The sequence below is a fragment of the Amblyraja radiata genome, chromosome 29 (assembly GCF_010909765.2).
Source record: "Amblyraja radiata isolate CabotCenter1 chromosome 29, sAmbRad1.1.pri, whole genome shotgun sequence".
Taxonomy (NCBI): domain Eukaryota; kingdom Metazoa; phylum Chordata; class Chondrichthyes; order Rajiformes; family Rajidae; genus Amblyraja; species Amblyraja radiata.
In genome coordinates, this window is record NC_045984.1 from 7122493 (window position 1) to 7138823 (window position 16331).

At 42.3% G+C, this 16331-nt stretch overlaps 1 protein-coding gene across 1 annotated transcript in view; it reads right to left on the bottom strand.

Moving 5' to 3' along the window:
* LOC116989281 (guanine nucleotide-binding protein subunit alpha-11-like) overlaps positions 1–16331 on the bottom strand; it is a 75338-nt gene that overhangs the window by 23605 nt on the left and 35402 nt on the right. The window contains exon 2 of the mRNA XM_033046492.1: positions 8739–8923. Within this exon, the coding sequence (XP_032902383.1) occupies positions 8739–8923 (185 nt within the window). The remainder of the gene's footprint in view (positions 1–8738; positions 8924–16331) is intronic.

A 16331-nucleotide genomic window follows, 5' to 3' on the forward strand; every position in this document is an offset into this window, starting at 1 on the left:
TTACCAAAACAGTATCACTTCAAGTACTTACAAAGGAATTTAACATGGAGATATGAGCAATAAGAATGGAATGTAAAATGTTGAAACTGGGACTGAATGATGACTATAATAATGAATTATAGTGCTATCTGGTCTGCTTGGATAGCATGCAAAACAAAGCTGTTCTCTGTACCTTGGTACACTTGGCAATAACAAAGCTAATACTAAACCTAAACATAATTCTGTTTAGTTAGTTTAGTTTAGTTTAGATTAGAGATACAGCTCTTCCAGTTTGCGGATTTTTTCTATTTGCGCAAAACAGTACGTGATAGCGCTACGTATTTTTGCCAGGTTACTCACCGTTCTCCTATGCTGCGAGTGCAACAAGTTTCTTTCTGATCGGTGGTATATTGGAAAAGTTATCGAGGTTTAAAAATCTTAAAAACCGCGCATGAGCAGATTACTTTCAGTCAGCGCCACGCAGGTTGGTCTCTTCTCCTGTCAGTCAATGCCAAGGCCGGGGTGGCGACACCCCTTCCTGCCCCCACCGGTGGCAGCCTGTCCTGCCTCACTCACAAACTCCTGTCTCTGCTCCTCACAATAACTTGTCTATTGTCTCCCCCACCGGTGGCCACGTGGGGGAGTTCAGTGGAGATCTTGCTATTGAGGGAGTGCAGCTTGAATTCACAAGGTTAATTCCTGGGATGGCGGGACTGTCATATGCTGAGAGAATGGAGCGGCTGGGCTTGTATACCCTGGAGTTAGAAGTGTGAGAGGGGATCTCATTAAAACATATAAGATTATTAAGGGTTTGGACATGCTAGAGGCAGAAAACATGTTCCCGATGTTGGGGGAGTCCAGAACCAGGGTTTAAGAATAAGGGTAAGCCATTTAGAACGGAGATGAGGAAACACTTCTTCACACAGAGAGTTGTGAGTCTGCGGAATTCTCTGCCTCAGAGGGCAGTGGAGGCCAGTTCCCTGGATACTTTCAAGAGAGAGCTCTTAGGGCTCCTAAAGATAGCGGAGTCAGGAATATGGGGAGAAGGCAGGAATGGGGGTACTGATTAGGGGTGATCAGCCATGATCACATTGAATGGAGGTGCTGGCTCGAAGGGGCCGAATGGCCTACTCCTGCACCTACTGTCCATTGAAGGTCCCTGCATAATGGCCAATCTTGGCCGACATATTGTCAATGTTCACTGATGGGCCACAGTGATACTTATGTTCACTAGCCGTGATGGATTTGGTTAATTCACCCTTGACGAAGAGATCAAGTATCTAACAATGTACCTCCACAACAATGATCTTATCACTCATCTTTCAAACAAGTCTAAACAAGTTATCACAAAAACAAAGCAGATTGCACACAATTTGGGTTATCATGCCAATGTTCCCCATATGTTCAAATTAATTAAGTTTATGGAGTTCAATGCATGGTTAATACTGTATTGCATCAAGCTTCAGCCCAATGAGCAAGACAATTAAATTATACATCTAATGTTGTGTGTGTGTGTTTTTGGCCAAGACATTTAATGCAATTTTGTACATGATCCCAATTTCATTAGCAGTGGATTTATATGGGCACTGCTTATCAAAACTTGCTTATCCAAATGTTTTCTAAACAGTTAGCAATGAATAGCTACTCAGAATGCTCTATGCATCTGGAATATGAAGTAGCTATTACTACTTTCCCCCTCTAAGAGGGGTAAATGTTTAATGGAGATGTGCGGGACAAGAGAGTGGTGAGGGCCTCGAAACATTGTCAGGGAAGGTGGTGGAGGCAGATACGATAGTGGCGGTGAAGAGGTTTTAAGATAGGCATATGGAAATGCAGGGAATAGAGGCATATGGGCCATGTACAGGCAGATGATAACTTGGCAACATAACTTGGCAGCATATTTGGCACAAACATTGTGGGCCGAAGGACCAATTCCTGTGCTGTACTGTTCTAGATTCAATGCTTATTCTTAGGGAATGAGATAACTCTGGAAAAGGATTGGTAATTCCATTCTTCTCCCATTCCATGGGAAGCTTGCTCCATTAAGGAACACAACTTGGCAGCAATAACAACTTGTATTCACCAAACACTTTAACTCCCCATCTCATTCCTTTACTGACCTTTCTGTCCTGGGCCTCCTCCACTGTCAGAGAGAGGCCCAATGCAAATTTGAGGATCAACACCTCATACAGTATTTCGCTGGGTCAGCTTACAACCCAACGGTGTGAATATTGATTTCTCAAACCAAGTAACCTTTGCTTTTCCTCTCTCTCCATCCCTACCCCATCCAAATTCTCCGAGTGTCCTCCTGATTCAATATTACTGATTGTATGCCTCGTTGTCACCTTCCCGTTAGCTAACAATGTACCATTCTACATTTCCTTGATCATCATCCCCTTTGATCTGTGTTTTCACACCTTACCTTTCCATATCCATAAGTCTCCCTCTCCCCTGACTCTCAGTCTGAAGAAGGGTCTTGACCCGAAAATTCATCCATTCCTTCTCCCTAGAAATGCTGCCTGTCCCGCTGAGTTACTCCAGCATTTTGTGTCTATCTTCGGTGTAAACCAGCATCTGCAGTTCCTCCCTAAATAACTTGTATTTACTTGCACCTTTAAAGTATGAAAACATCATAAGAGACTCAAATCAGAGGCTGTGATCCATTATCCATTTTGTCTAGAAATAAATCAACAAAGAATAAGCCAGGAAGTATGCTGATTTTGAAGATAAAATATCAGAAAGCATTTAGCTGTGAATTTTAATATTCATTGACAGGAATGTAAGTGATAAGGACCAAGTGATACACCCTCTTCGATCTTTATTTCCTTATCTCACACTATGTCTTTTTATCTCTGGCCTTTGTCCAACCATTTGCCAATAAACTTCCCCCCTAATCTGTATCCATCTATCACTTGCCAGGCTTTGTCCTGCCACCATCTCTCTTCCAGCTTTTTCTCCCCACGACCACAATCAGTCTGAAGAAGGGTCCTGATCTGAAACGTGACCTATTTATGTTCTCCAGAGATACTGTCTGACGCACTGAGTTATTCCAGCACTTTGTGTCTTTTTTCTAAACCAACATCTGCAGTTCCTTGCATCCCCTGATATTTCCTGAAAGCTTGCATCCCCCAAACTTGGTAATATCCTCGTAAATGCTATTTGCACCTTTTCCCGTTTAATGGCATTCCTCCTATAGCTGGGTGACCACAACTATATAGAACACTCCAAATGGGGCCCTACTGACATCTTGTATACCTGAAGATGTAACTTGATGGCCCAACTCCAGTACTCAATACCGTGACTGTTGAGGCCAAGTGTGTCAAACACATTATCATCATCCTGTCTGCTTCAGCATCTTAGTGCAGCTGCCTCAGAGCGCCAGAGACCCGGGTTCGATCCTGACCTCCGGTGCTGTCTATGTGGAGTTTGCATGTTTTCCCTTGGCCCCATGGGTTTCCTTAAGGTATTCTGGTTTCCTCACACATCCCAAAGACGTGTGGGTTTGTAGGTCAAATGGCCTCAAATTGCCCCTAGTGTGTTGGGAGGAGATGCAAAAGTGGGTTAACACAGAACTAATGTAAACGGGGTGATCGATGGACCGCATGAAGGTGGTGAGCTGAAGGGCCTGTTTCCTTGCTGTATCTCTAAACTAAACCTACGTCACCACCATATTTCGCTTGGGCAGCTTACAACCCAATGGTATTAACATTGCTTTCTCTAATTTCAAGTAACTCCTGCATTCCCTCTGCTCCTATCTCCCTAGTCAGTTCTACCTGTTCCACTGGTCACATCCTCGTATCCCTCTTGTTATCATACCTTCCCCAGCCAATTGACTTCCTCATGTCATCTGTTGCCGGGCCTGATTGTTCTGGCCTTTTCTCGCCTCCAATTTATGTCCCTACCCTGTCCCCCCCCCCCCCCCCCCCCCCCTCACCCACAGCTCCACTTTCAGTCTCAAGGGTTCTGACATGAAAAATCACCTTCTCCTTTTCTCCAATGATGCTGCCTGACCAGCTGAGTTACTCCGGCATTTTGTGTTTATCTTCGGTGTAAACTTCAGTTTCTGCAGTTCCTTCCCACATACCGTGTTGCCGCCTTCCTGGGACTAAGCACCTGCAATCTTAAGATCTCTCTGTTCAACAAAACACTTCCTGCAACTTACTATAAATCTTGTGTCTCTCAATCGAGCTTTGCTCAGCTTGTTAGCGCTTCACAATAGCTCTGGGCAATGTTTGTTCCATGACCCCAAACCTGTTTTCATCATCATCAGAATTATTTTAAAAAATAACAGGAAACCAAATGAACGAGATCCAAAAAAAAACCATTTGTTGTGTCATTCAAAATAATTCCGTGATGTATGACAGGACCTACAGTACCATATTCCTGATACGAGTATTAATGAAACAGATACCTTAGCACTTGCTCGAATTAAAGTGAGAACAAAAGAGATCTGTTAACCTTTCCAGCTGTTATTTATTTTATCTTCATGGAAGATTTGGGGGAGGGTTTGTACATACATGAGTCTTAAGCTCTAAACAAAATATTTCCCTCTCATTCCAATCTTTATTGTCTCTTATTCATGGCTCATAAGTGGTGGGTTATTTAATAGATCTTACTGGTAAGCAAGAGATAATTCATGAGGGGAAATGGCACAATTGAGAATATAGAACAGGCACAATGTCTGTCTTGCATTGCTTGATGGTGAAGTAACTCAATCTGAGCAAAGACATTCAGCCAAAAAGGCACCATTTCTATCAGCAGCTTGTAAATTATTGCACGTGTAACTTCATACTAAAATGAAAATGATGCTAGTTAGGAAAGAGTTAATGGTTTAGGTCAAAATCCAGTTTCTTTTGCTACCCCTTGCTTCACCTGCTTAAGGTTTACCAGCATTTTCTGGTTTTGTTTCAGATTTCCAGCATCTGTAGTTTTTTTTACTTTAAAAGCTAAGGACGTGTCTTCCATCTTCCAAGATTTTTGAGCGGTGCATTCCACAGTGAATTGTCCAATATATTAATGTCAAGTTTTACCAAAACAGTTGAAACGTAACCAAACATATGAACCAAAAGGCAGATTTTTATAAAATAAGGAACATAGAACATAAAACAGCGCAGTACAGAAACCGGACCTTTGGCCCATAATGACCATGTCGTACAATATGCCAAGATAAATTAGTCTCCTCTGTCTGCACATGATCCACATTCTTTCATTCCCTGCATATCTAAAAGCCTCTTAAACGCCCTATTCATATCTGCCTCCACCATCATCCCTGACAAGGCATTCCAATTGAGTTTAGTTTAGTCATGTGTACCGAGGTACTGTGAAAACCTTTGTTGCTTGCTAACCAGTCAGCAGAAAGACAGTTCATGATTACAATTCGAGCCATCCACAAGGAACAGCCATAGGTACAGCTAGCATAATTAAAGTAAGAAATGCTGCTGCAGGAGTAGAGGTTTAAAAGAGTGGAGTGATGCGCGATTGCAGATCCACCTCTGTGACCCACACACAAAGAGTCGTCTGGCTTGGGCACCATCTTGGAGGTCGGGTGGTGAATCTGTTGAGTTCATTGCCGCAACCTCTGTGAAGGTTAAGGTTTTGGGTATTTTTAAGGCGGAGATTGCCAGATACTTCATTAGTAAGGGTGTCAAGGTTCATGGGGAGAAGCAGGAGAATGGGGATGAGAAGGAAAGGTAGATCATCCATGATTGAATGACTGAGTAGACTCGATAGACTGAATTGCCTAATTCTGCTCTATGACTTATGAATACCGAAACCATTGTCAGGGGCATTCACAAAACAAAGTGCTCTGCTCTCGATAGTATGGCGGAGGAGTCCTGCTTTTGGGAGTAATTCAGTGATCTGAGCTTCATCCACCTTTGCCCGGTTAGAAGACTGTTAAACGTCATGTAACTGTTTTAAAAATAACAATGACTTCTCCTGGTGTCTGGCCAATGTTTCTTCTTTAAACACAAGCAGGAGAAAAGATTAACCATTCATTCATCTTATTACTATTAGTGGAATGATGAAACCAAGAGATGGACACAAAGTGCTGCAGTAACTAGCGGGTCAGGCAGCATCTCTGGAGAAAAAGGATGTAACCTTTCGGGACGGGGCCCTTCTTGAAACCAAGAGGTTGGTTCCATGTTTACCGATGAAACACTCACTATACTCCAAAACACTCACCCTGAAAAAAACATCCCAAAAGTAAGTGACTGAAGGTATTGAGACAGAAGAAGCAATAGCAGGAGCGCTAGAATAAGCTTTAATAACATTTTGCATAATTTAAATATTTTGCTTTAAATATTTTCCCCTTCCAATTACTAAAGACAAGGCTGGAGGTAGTATAGTACCACAGTATCAGGCGACTGAATCATCCTACCACCACCAAAGAGCAGTGCTGAACTACTATCTACCTCTTTGGTGATCCTACGACCATCCTTGATCGGACTTTGCTGGCTTTACCTTGCACTAAACGTTATTCCCTTATCACGTATCTAAACGCTGTAAATGGCTCAATTGTAATCATGTCCTGTATAGTCTTTCTGCTGACTGGATAGCACGCAACTAACGCTTTTCACTGTACCTCGGCACACGTGACGATAAACTAAACTGAACTGTTGTACCAAATGTCGATTAGGCGACCATTTCTCTGAGCACTTGCACCAAGGCCTGCTGGATTTCTTGGTTGCTAACCATTTTAACACCCCTTTCCATTCTTATTCTCATTTTTATTTCAAAACAAGGAACTGAGGTGTTGGTTTACACAAAACAACACAAAGACTCTGAAGAATTGTCCCGATCGGAAACTGCCCGAGCCACTGAGTTTCTCCAGCACTTTATGTCCTTCTGATCTTGGCCTCCTCCATTGCCAGAGGGAGGCTGCATGCAGACTGGGGGAACAGCACCTCATATTCCACTTGGATAGCTTACTACTGGTGCTGCCTGTACGGAGTTTGTACGTTCTCTCCGTGACCACATGTGTTTTCTCTGAGTTCTTCGGTTTCCTCCCACATTCTAAAAGCGTACAGGTTTGTAGACTAATTGACTTGGTATGAATGTAAAATTATCCCTAGTGCGTGGGATATTGTTAATGTGCGGGGATCGCTGGTCGGTGCGGACTCGGTGGGCTGATGGGCCTGTTTCCGTGCTGTATCTCTAAACTAAAATAAACCAATGTAGAAAAACAACCCTGGAAATTCATATCTAATATGTAACCCCCAACTATCCTATATAGAATGGCCTGAATGTTCTACTTAACTTCCAACATTCAATTTCATTGAAATCAAAGGAATTGAATTTCAGAGGCAGATAGAATGTGCAGCTGAAGTAATATGGCTCATTTAACACAACCTTTCAAGATAAATTTCGAAGCTAGATAAAGACCTGGAGCAACTCATCGGTTCAGGCAGCATCTATGGAGGGAATGGACAGATGACCTTTCGTGTCAAGGCCCTTTTTCAGACTGATTCCACAATCATGGAGACTGTATGCTGCGTAGTACTTAGTTCTGGAACCTCTGCGGCCTGACCCACTGAGTTCCTCCAGCACTTTGTGTTTTGCTCCAGCATCTACAGTTCCTTGTGTCTCCATGAATTGTGAAGGTGTAGATTTAATTCACTCAACAGCAATATGTGGCCTTTAAGTTCAATGGAATAAACATTGGATTATCAGCAATGGCAATCATAAGACATCTGCTTTGTTGTTAAAATCTTTATGTTCTCCTGTGCATTTTAGAGAAGATTTGCCAGGTTTACCCAGGCCTTGACTGTGAACCCAAATAAAAGTGGTTGGGTTTGAAACAGCCTAACACGCAGCGTGGGATTCAATGTCCTTCTTTAGACTTTAGAGAAACAGCGCGGAAACAGGCCCTTCGGCCCGCACCGACCAGCAATCACCCAGTACACTAACACTATTCTACACACACTGGCAACAGTTAACAATTTTACCAAAGCCAATTAACCTACACACCTGTACGTCTTTGGAGTGTGGGAGGAAACCAGACAAAACCAACAATGACCACAGGAAGAACGTTCAAACAGCACCGTGGTCAGAATCGAACCTGGGTCTCTGGCGCTGTAAGGCAACAACTCCATTACTGCACCACTGTGCCACCCCTTCTTCATGACACCCACATCCCAATAAATAATTCATTTAAAATTCCAAACTTATGCTGCCAGTCTTGCAGAGAACCTGGCAATGCCAATGACCTCCATCAATTAAGCTGCTGAGCCAGTATTGTTCCTCCTGTAGTTTCCTGATGTACACAGGAAGGGTTCACAGCCAGGTGATATTGATGCCTTCCCCTTTCTTTGCCCATTGTCTACGTTGCTTGGATTGAAGCTTGAATAAAATATGTTTTTTAAAGATAGACACAACCATTATACTTTTGTTTAGTTTAGTTTACAGATACAGTGCGGAAACACCCCCTTCGTTCCACCGAGTCCACGCCGACCAGCGATCCCTGCACATTAACACTATCCTACACACACTAGGGACAATTTTACAAATATACCAAGCCAATTAACCTACAAACCTGGACATCTTTGGAGTTTGGGAGTAAACCTGAGCACCCGGTGAAAACCCACACAGGTCACGGGGAGAACATACAAACTCTATACATACAGTCATGGTCAAACCCGGGTCTCTGGCGCTGTAAGGCAACAACTCTACTGCGCCACCCTACCGACCAGACAAAACAGTTCCAAGAACAAAGCAACAGAAGATAAGTCATTTTATAACATTAATCATCTTGATCTTACCTTATTTTCCTGATACTGATATTGGATATTCAAACTGTCCATTGCTCTTGTTATGGACTGCATCGCAGTGATTATATTTTGGTAGACCAACTTTGCAAAGGCTTTTCGATCTTCCTCAGAATATCCCGATCCATGAATAATTCTCATCTGTTTGATGAACGTGCTTTTGCCACTTTCTCCGGTGCCTGGATTACAACAGATACCAAGGTACATATTAGATTTGCGACTCCTTAGAAAATGAAGCAGTCTGTCCTTTTCCGCGGCTGGATCCAGACAACGTTCTTGAGATTCAATGGCTATCCGTTGCTGAGTTCCCCCATCCATCAATACCCTAGAGTCATCATTGATGTCAAGTGTGTGGGATAGACCTGCAGATGTTGGTTTACACCAAAGCGGACCAAGTGTGTTGAGTATCTTACACTTCCTGACACACCGAGGCCTTCCCTTTCCACCATCTGAAAGGCCTGAGTCAGGTATGTGATGAACAAACAGTCTGTTGCTGCACTTGCTCCCCTCCCCATTCAAAAACAAAAGAAAGATGTATTGACAACTGACCACGCTTAAAACTATTCTAAATGTAGGGCTGGTTGGACACAGTTACAAACCATTTTTATGGCTTTTGTGCATTTATTAATATCAACCTGATAATGGGATAACACAGAACTAATGTGAATGGGTGATCAGTCTGCAAAGTCTCAGAAGGCGAAAGGGCCTGTTTCCATGTGGAACCTTTCAATCAATTCATTCATCAATCATATTTAATAGGTGCCTCTCATTAACTCGTATTTAGACTAATTAATTATAGTGATAAATTAAGTACTATTGTGCTTTTCATCATTTATAATCAGCGGTCATGATCAATTGTAAGTCACTCTGACAACAATCAGGCAACAGCATAGACAAGCGTCAAGAGTCATGAGTGTTTAATTGTTAAATGTACACAAACAGAAGAATGAATCTCTTACTTGCAGGAGCATAACGGGTCTGTTAACACAGTATACAATTGATTACATAATAAAGGTAATGGATCAGAATTGATGACAGTTACAGGTTACTTAATGAAAATGTTGTTTTTTACGTGTAAATCAGAAAGAGGGAATTTTATTGATATTTTCATTTCCTTTTTTTATATTCCACTTTCCTCTTTTACACCTTTCTATATCACTTTCTAGCTAAGTGGTTTAGCGTGTTGGTGGTTCCAATCACCATTCATATATATTCTTAGCCTTATACTTCCACATGGAGAATGTGATATTGAAACAGACCAGTATTGTGGGCAGATCACTCTTTCAACACAGTTGCATGATGTCTGGAGCCATAATACTAGGTGTTTTATTTTGGGAAGTCTAACATGGGCAGGGCCCACACAGTGAATGGGAGAGCTCTGGGGAGGGTTATTGAGTGATATACAGCAGGGGGTTCTAGGAGTGCAGGTGCATGGTTCCTTGAAGGTGGAGTCACAGATAGATAGGGTGTTCAAAAAAGGCATTTGGCACCATGGTCTTCATCAGTCAGTGTATGGAGCATAAAAGTTGGGAGGTCTTTTTGCAGTTGTATAAGACGTTGGTGAGGCCACATTTAGAGTATTGTGTTCAGTTCTGAGCACCATTTTATAGGAATGATGTTGTCAAGCTGGAAAGGGGACTGAGAAGATTTGCAAGGATGTTGCCAGGAATGGAGGGTCTGAGCTATAGGGAGAGGTTGAGTAGGCTGGGACACTATTCCTTGGAGCGCAGGATGAGGGGTGATCTTATAGAGGTGTATAAAATCATGAGAGGAGTAGATCGGGTAGATACACAGAGTCTCTTGCCCAGAGTAGGTGAATTGAGGACCAGAGGACATAGGTTTAAGATGAAGGGAAAAAGATTTAACAGGAATCTAAGGGGGACCTTTTTCACATGAAGAGTGGTGGGTGTATGGAACGAGCTGCCAGAGGAGGTAATTAAGGCAGCGACTATCCCAATGTTTAGAAACAGATAGACAGGTACATGGATAGGACTAGTTTGGAGGGATATGGGCTAAACACAGGCAGGTGGGACTAGTGTAGCTGGGACATGTTGGCCAATGTGGGCAAGTTGGGCCGAAGGGCCTGTTTCCACTCTGACTCTATGACTATGACTAAGTACATGGGAGAGATGTTATAGAGAAGGGTATTGAGGCTGATTCACTGAGTTCGATGATTGAGCCATTGTGGAAGAGCACAGAAGCTTGTCAGCTTAAGTAGGAGGTGATTTATTGGGAGCCTTCCAGGGTAATAATAGAACTTGAAAATAAAAGTGGAAACAAGAGACCTGGTTCAAATCTAAAAAGGATAAATTCACGCAAAATAGGAAAAAGCTTTTCTTTAAGCATGTTATCTATCTTCTATCTATATATTACTAAAACTCTCATATTGTTTATGATTCTGTCTGTCTGCGTGCGTGCATGCGTGCGTGCCCATATGCTCCCGGAACCATGGCAAAAAGGTACACGATAGTGCTACAATTTTTGGACCACCTTACTCGCAATTGTCATGTGGTATGTTTTTAATCAAGTTTTGTTCAGATTGATGTTATATTTTACAAGTTATTCACATTTTTAACTTTACAAAATCCAGTTTGAAGTTGAAATTGCAGTGGCAGTTAGCAGCTATGATGTCACAATGGGATCTCATTGACATAAACTGCCCCTCAGCAGTATTCCACTGGCAGTTAGCAGCATATGACGTCACAATGGAATCTCATTTACATAAACTGCCCGTCAACAGTGTTCCACCCAGTGCAATGAGAGATTTGTTACATTGTTGTAAGGAGAGGGAGGGAATGGAGGAGGGGAGAAATGTTATTTAAACATTGTCTTTAGCGGGGGAGTGGGATAGGGGAGAGGTGATGAGTGGGGGAGCAGGGAGATAGAGTGAAAGGAGGGGATAGGGAGAGGAGAGTGGTTATGGAGGGAGGGAGGGTAGGGGAAAGGAGGGTGAGGGAGGGAGTGGGGGAGGGGAGGAGAAAAGTGGAGGAGGAAAGGGGAAAGGGGTAGGAAGAGGGATGGCGAGGTGCACTTGGGGAGGGTTGCCGTGACTCGCGTCACAACGGGGATCTCTGGCATCACAATGGGAACCCGTCAGCCGCACCTGCGCAGTTAGGGGCTATGGGTGAGTGGTGGAATATTGCGTTCGGGGACCAGCCCTCTCATGTGACAGGGACCCAACGGGTCCCACTTGGTCTAGTTCAATTTAAATTTGTAAATAAATGATTGTATGCAATTTTAGTCACAATAAAGTTCCTTGAAGTAATTTAAGGGCGTGTTGAATGCCAAAGGTGGTACTGAGAGGGAAACCTGAAAGATCTAAACCGAAAAGCATAAACATTTAGAAAATGGAAGAGATCGTTTGGCCCATTATGTTGATGCTTATAATGGAGGATCAATCAATATTATTTCTCAGCTCTTGGTCCATAATCTTGTTGGTCACAGCGCTTCAAGTGCTCCTCTGGGGGTTTAAAAATACAGCATGGAAACAGGCTCTTCAGCCCATCAAGTTCATGTTGATCATCGATAATCCATTCACGCTAAATCTGTGTTATCCTGATGTGATTCCTGCTTCTCCAATCTGCCACACAGCTAGTTCCAGGGCCCCATATAATTTAGGTTAGTTTATTGTGACGTTCACCAAGGTGCAGTGAAAAGCTTTTCGTTGGATGCTGACCAGTCAGTGGAATGACTGTACATGATTACAGTCAGCCGTACACAGTGCGCAGATACATAATAAAGGGAATAATGTTTAGTGCAAGATAAAAACCAGTAAAGTCCAATTAAAGATAGTCCGAGAGTCTCCCATGAGGTAGATAGATAGTAGCTCAGGACTGCTCTTCAGTTGTTGATGGGATGGTTCAGTTGCCTGATGACAGCTGGGAATAAACTGTTCCTGAATCTGGAGGTATATGTTTTCCAACTACTGTAGCTCTTGTCTTTGACGGGAGAGGGGAGAAGAGGGAGTGACCGGGATGAGAATCCTTAATTATGCTAATGGCCTTGCCGAGGCAGTGTGAAATGTAGATGGAGTCAATAGTAAGTAGGTTGGTTTTGTGATGGTCTGGGCTATACTGTATGTCCACAACACTGTTAAGTTGAAATATTTTTCCTCAGCTCTCTCAAAACCTTTTACCAAACACATCAACGTATCCTGAATAATTTTCTCTCTGTTAAGGGTGGTGCGTACGTACTTTCTAGGCCTGTAATAATGTTCTACACCTCAATTAAATCTGTTCATTTGTTCCTGAAAAAACACACAGTCCAGCCAGTTTTTCCACACAACCATAATGCTACTACCCTGACAATAGTCTCATAAAACATTTCTACAGATTTCAGAGCGCTGACCCATTCTTCCCATAGCAATGCAAGCAAAACTAGACGCACAATTCCAACCATTGCCTGACGTGTTTTATATAGTTCTGGCACTAAGAACTTTCTGCTCTTTTATTCTATATCGCAGCCAATAAAGATGAACATCTCATATGCCTGCTTAACATTATTTTATTGAACTGCCCTGCTATCACAGGGATCTATAGACACACAGTCCAAGGTCTCTCTGTTCCTTCACAGTCCTCAGCATCTGGCCATTTATCATGGATTCCTTTGCCTTGATTTCCCTCTGAAATACATTATCTTTCTCATTTGTATTCCTATGAAAACATATCAATCCAGAAAAGATCAAGTTGATCATGGATGAGGTCACTCTAGAACCATTCTTAACACCCGTTATCTTCTGCTGCAAAATAAGGGAAGTGCATATGCTATTAAGTCTACATTTAACTGTTTTAGGAGGAAATTGGTTTGGAAAGGAGCCTGGAACTGCACAGAAAATTACAATACAAGAGAGTCTTTCTGCAATGCAATGTTCATTTCATGCAGATAGACAAAAAAGCTGGAATAACTCAGTGGGCCGGGCAGCATCTCTGGAGGGAAGGAATGGGTGACGTTTTAGTTCAGGTTGAGACCCTTCTTCAGTCTCGACCCAAAATATCACCCATTGTTTCTCACCAAAGATGCTGCTTGTCCAGCTGAGTTACTCCAGCTTTTGTGTCTATCTTCGGTTTAAACCAGCATCTGTGGTTCCTTTTCATTTCGTGCAGTTGGTGGCAGGACATTGGCTGAAGGAAAGAGCAAGTTGAGTTGAGTTTAGTTTATTGTCATGTGCACCAAGGTACAGTAAAAAGCTTTAGTTTTATCAGTCAGCGGAATGACTATACATGATTACAATTGAGCTATCTATCCTGAGATGTTGCCTGACCCGCCGAGTTACTCAAGCACTTTGTGTCTTTTTTAATGTAAACCAGCATTTGAGTTTAGAGTATTGTCATGTGTACCGTGGTACAGCGAAAAGCTTTTTGATGCGTGCTAACCAGTCAGCGTAAAGACTCTACATGAATACAATCGAGTCGTCCACTGTGTACAGATACATGATAAAGGGAATAATGTTTTGTGCAACATAAAGTCCAGTAAAGTCCGATTGAAGATAGTCCGAGGGTCACCATTGAGGTAGATAGTAGTTCAGGACTGCATTGTAGTTGTTGGTAGGATGTTTCAGTTGCCTGATAACAGCTGAGAAGAAACGGTCCCTGAATCTGGAGGTGAAGTCATTATGGATGAGGGTTTGAGACTTGAGGATTTGAGACTTCCCAGATGTTATTTAGTTTCGAAAATTATCAATAGAAAGAAAGAAAATTACTGAATATCCAGAAGTTGAGTACCAAAAACCGGAATTACTGATTATCTGAAATACTTGAACTCAGTTTTGAATCCAGAAGGCTGTACTGTGTCCAGTTGGAACATAAATTGTTGTTCTTCAAGTTTATATCAGGCTTCGAGGGAACAGTGCAGAAGGCTGGAGACACGGAGGTCTGAGTGGAAAAAGTCAGGAGAATTCAAGTTACAGATAATCGGAAGCATAAGTCATGCCTGAGTCTACATTTCCCCAGGGTAGACCACCATTGGGAAAACCTTTTATCTGATGAACCTAAAATGCTGCCTATTATTCTCTCTCTATCTTTTCATAAGATCTTGCCTAACTTATTATATCCAGCATTTTCTTTTTGTGTTTCCTTTATATGATGATGATGATGATGATGATGATACGTTATTGTTACATGTACGTAGGTGCAGTGGAATGCTTTGTATTCATAAGGTCATAAGTGATAGGAGCATAATTAGGCCGTTCGGCCCATCAACTTTACTCCGCCATACAATCATGGCTGATCTATCTCTATCTCCTAATGCCAAATTCTCCTGCCTTCGCCTCATAACCCCTGACACCCATAGTAATCAAGAATCTATCTAGCTCTGCCTTAAAAATATCCATCGGCTTGGCCTCCACAGCCATCTGTGTGGTTTTGTATACAACCTGGTGACATCATACAACAGACCTCACCTAGGCAGGTTCCAGCATCTACAGTATTTAGTTTTCGGAATATCCTTTATTTCACCACTTGTGATTTCCAGCTGATGGTTTCATCAATTAAGTTTAAGAAAATAGGAGACAATCGGATGTCAAACATTATAAATGTTTCATAAAACCCAAGGTATATACAAAATGCAGGAGTAACTCAACAGGACAGGGATGGGTGAAGTTTCGGGTCGAGACCTTTCTTCAGACTGAAAGTCGTGGGAAAAGGAAATAGGTGAAATAGATGGGGATTTAGAGAGCTATAATAATGGATGGGATTTATATAGCGATGATAAAGGAAACAGGCCATTGTTAGCTGTTTGCTGGGTGAGAACGAGAAGCTGATGCGACTTGGGCGGGGAGGGACAGAGAGAGAGGGAATTCAGGGGATACTTGAAGTTGGAGGAATCGATAATCATACCACTGGGTTGTAAGCTGCCCAAGTGAAATATTAGATGCTGTTCCTCCAATCTGCGTTTATCCTCACTCTGACAATGGAGGAGACCTAGGGCAGAAAGATCAGTGTATGAATGGAAGGGGGGTTTAAAGTGTTTAGCAACCGGAAGATCAGGTAGCGAAATGTCATAAAATGTCATCACTGCGAAATGTCATAAAAACCCAATACTGGAACCAAAGAGGCCTACAAGGAAATAGATGCAGGAATGTACACCAATTAGTTTTAGTTGTTGGGGAGTCATGCTAGTGCTGGAAGCAATTGTGCAACAGCCAGAAGACTGAGTTTTAACAAGAATATGATAGAGGAATAACCAGTTTAACTCCATTCCATTCCCATCAATCGGCAACAAGGAGTTCAAATATGACACCGATGGAATTAAAAGAATTTGAGTCATGTCATTATTTTTGCTGGAATCAAAGGTGTTTCGGATACATTCGCCCTTGTCTTCTGAATGCGGCCGATTGTTTTAAATCATTAAAATATTAAAGATATTTAGCTTCAGGAGAAAGGGAGGGTTGAATTGCTGAATGGCTGAACAATTGCTAATTGCTCATAGCATTTTGGCCAACATGTGGTTCATTTGACCTGGAAAAATTAAAAAAAATACAAATGCTTGAGATACCAACAGAAAATGCTGGAAACACTCAGCAGGCCATGCAGCAGCTGGAGAGAGAGAGAGAGAGAAACGGAGTTAACGTTTCTGATCAAAGACCCTTCA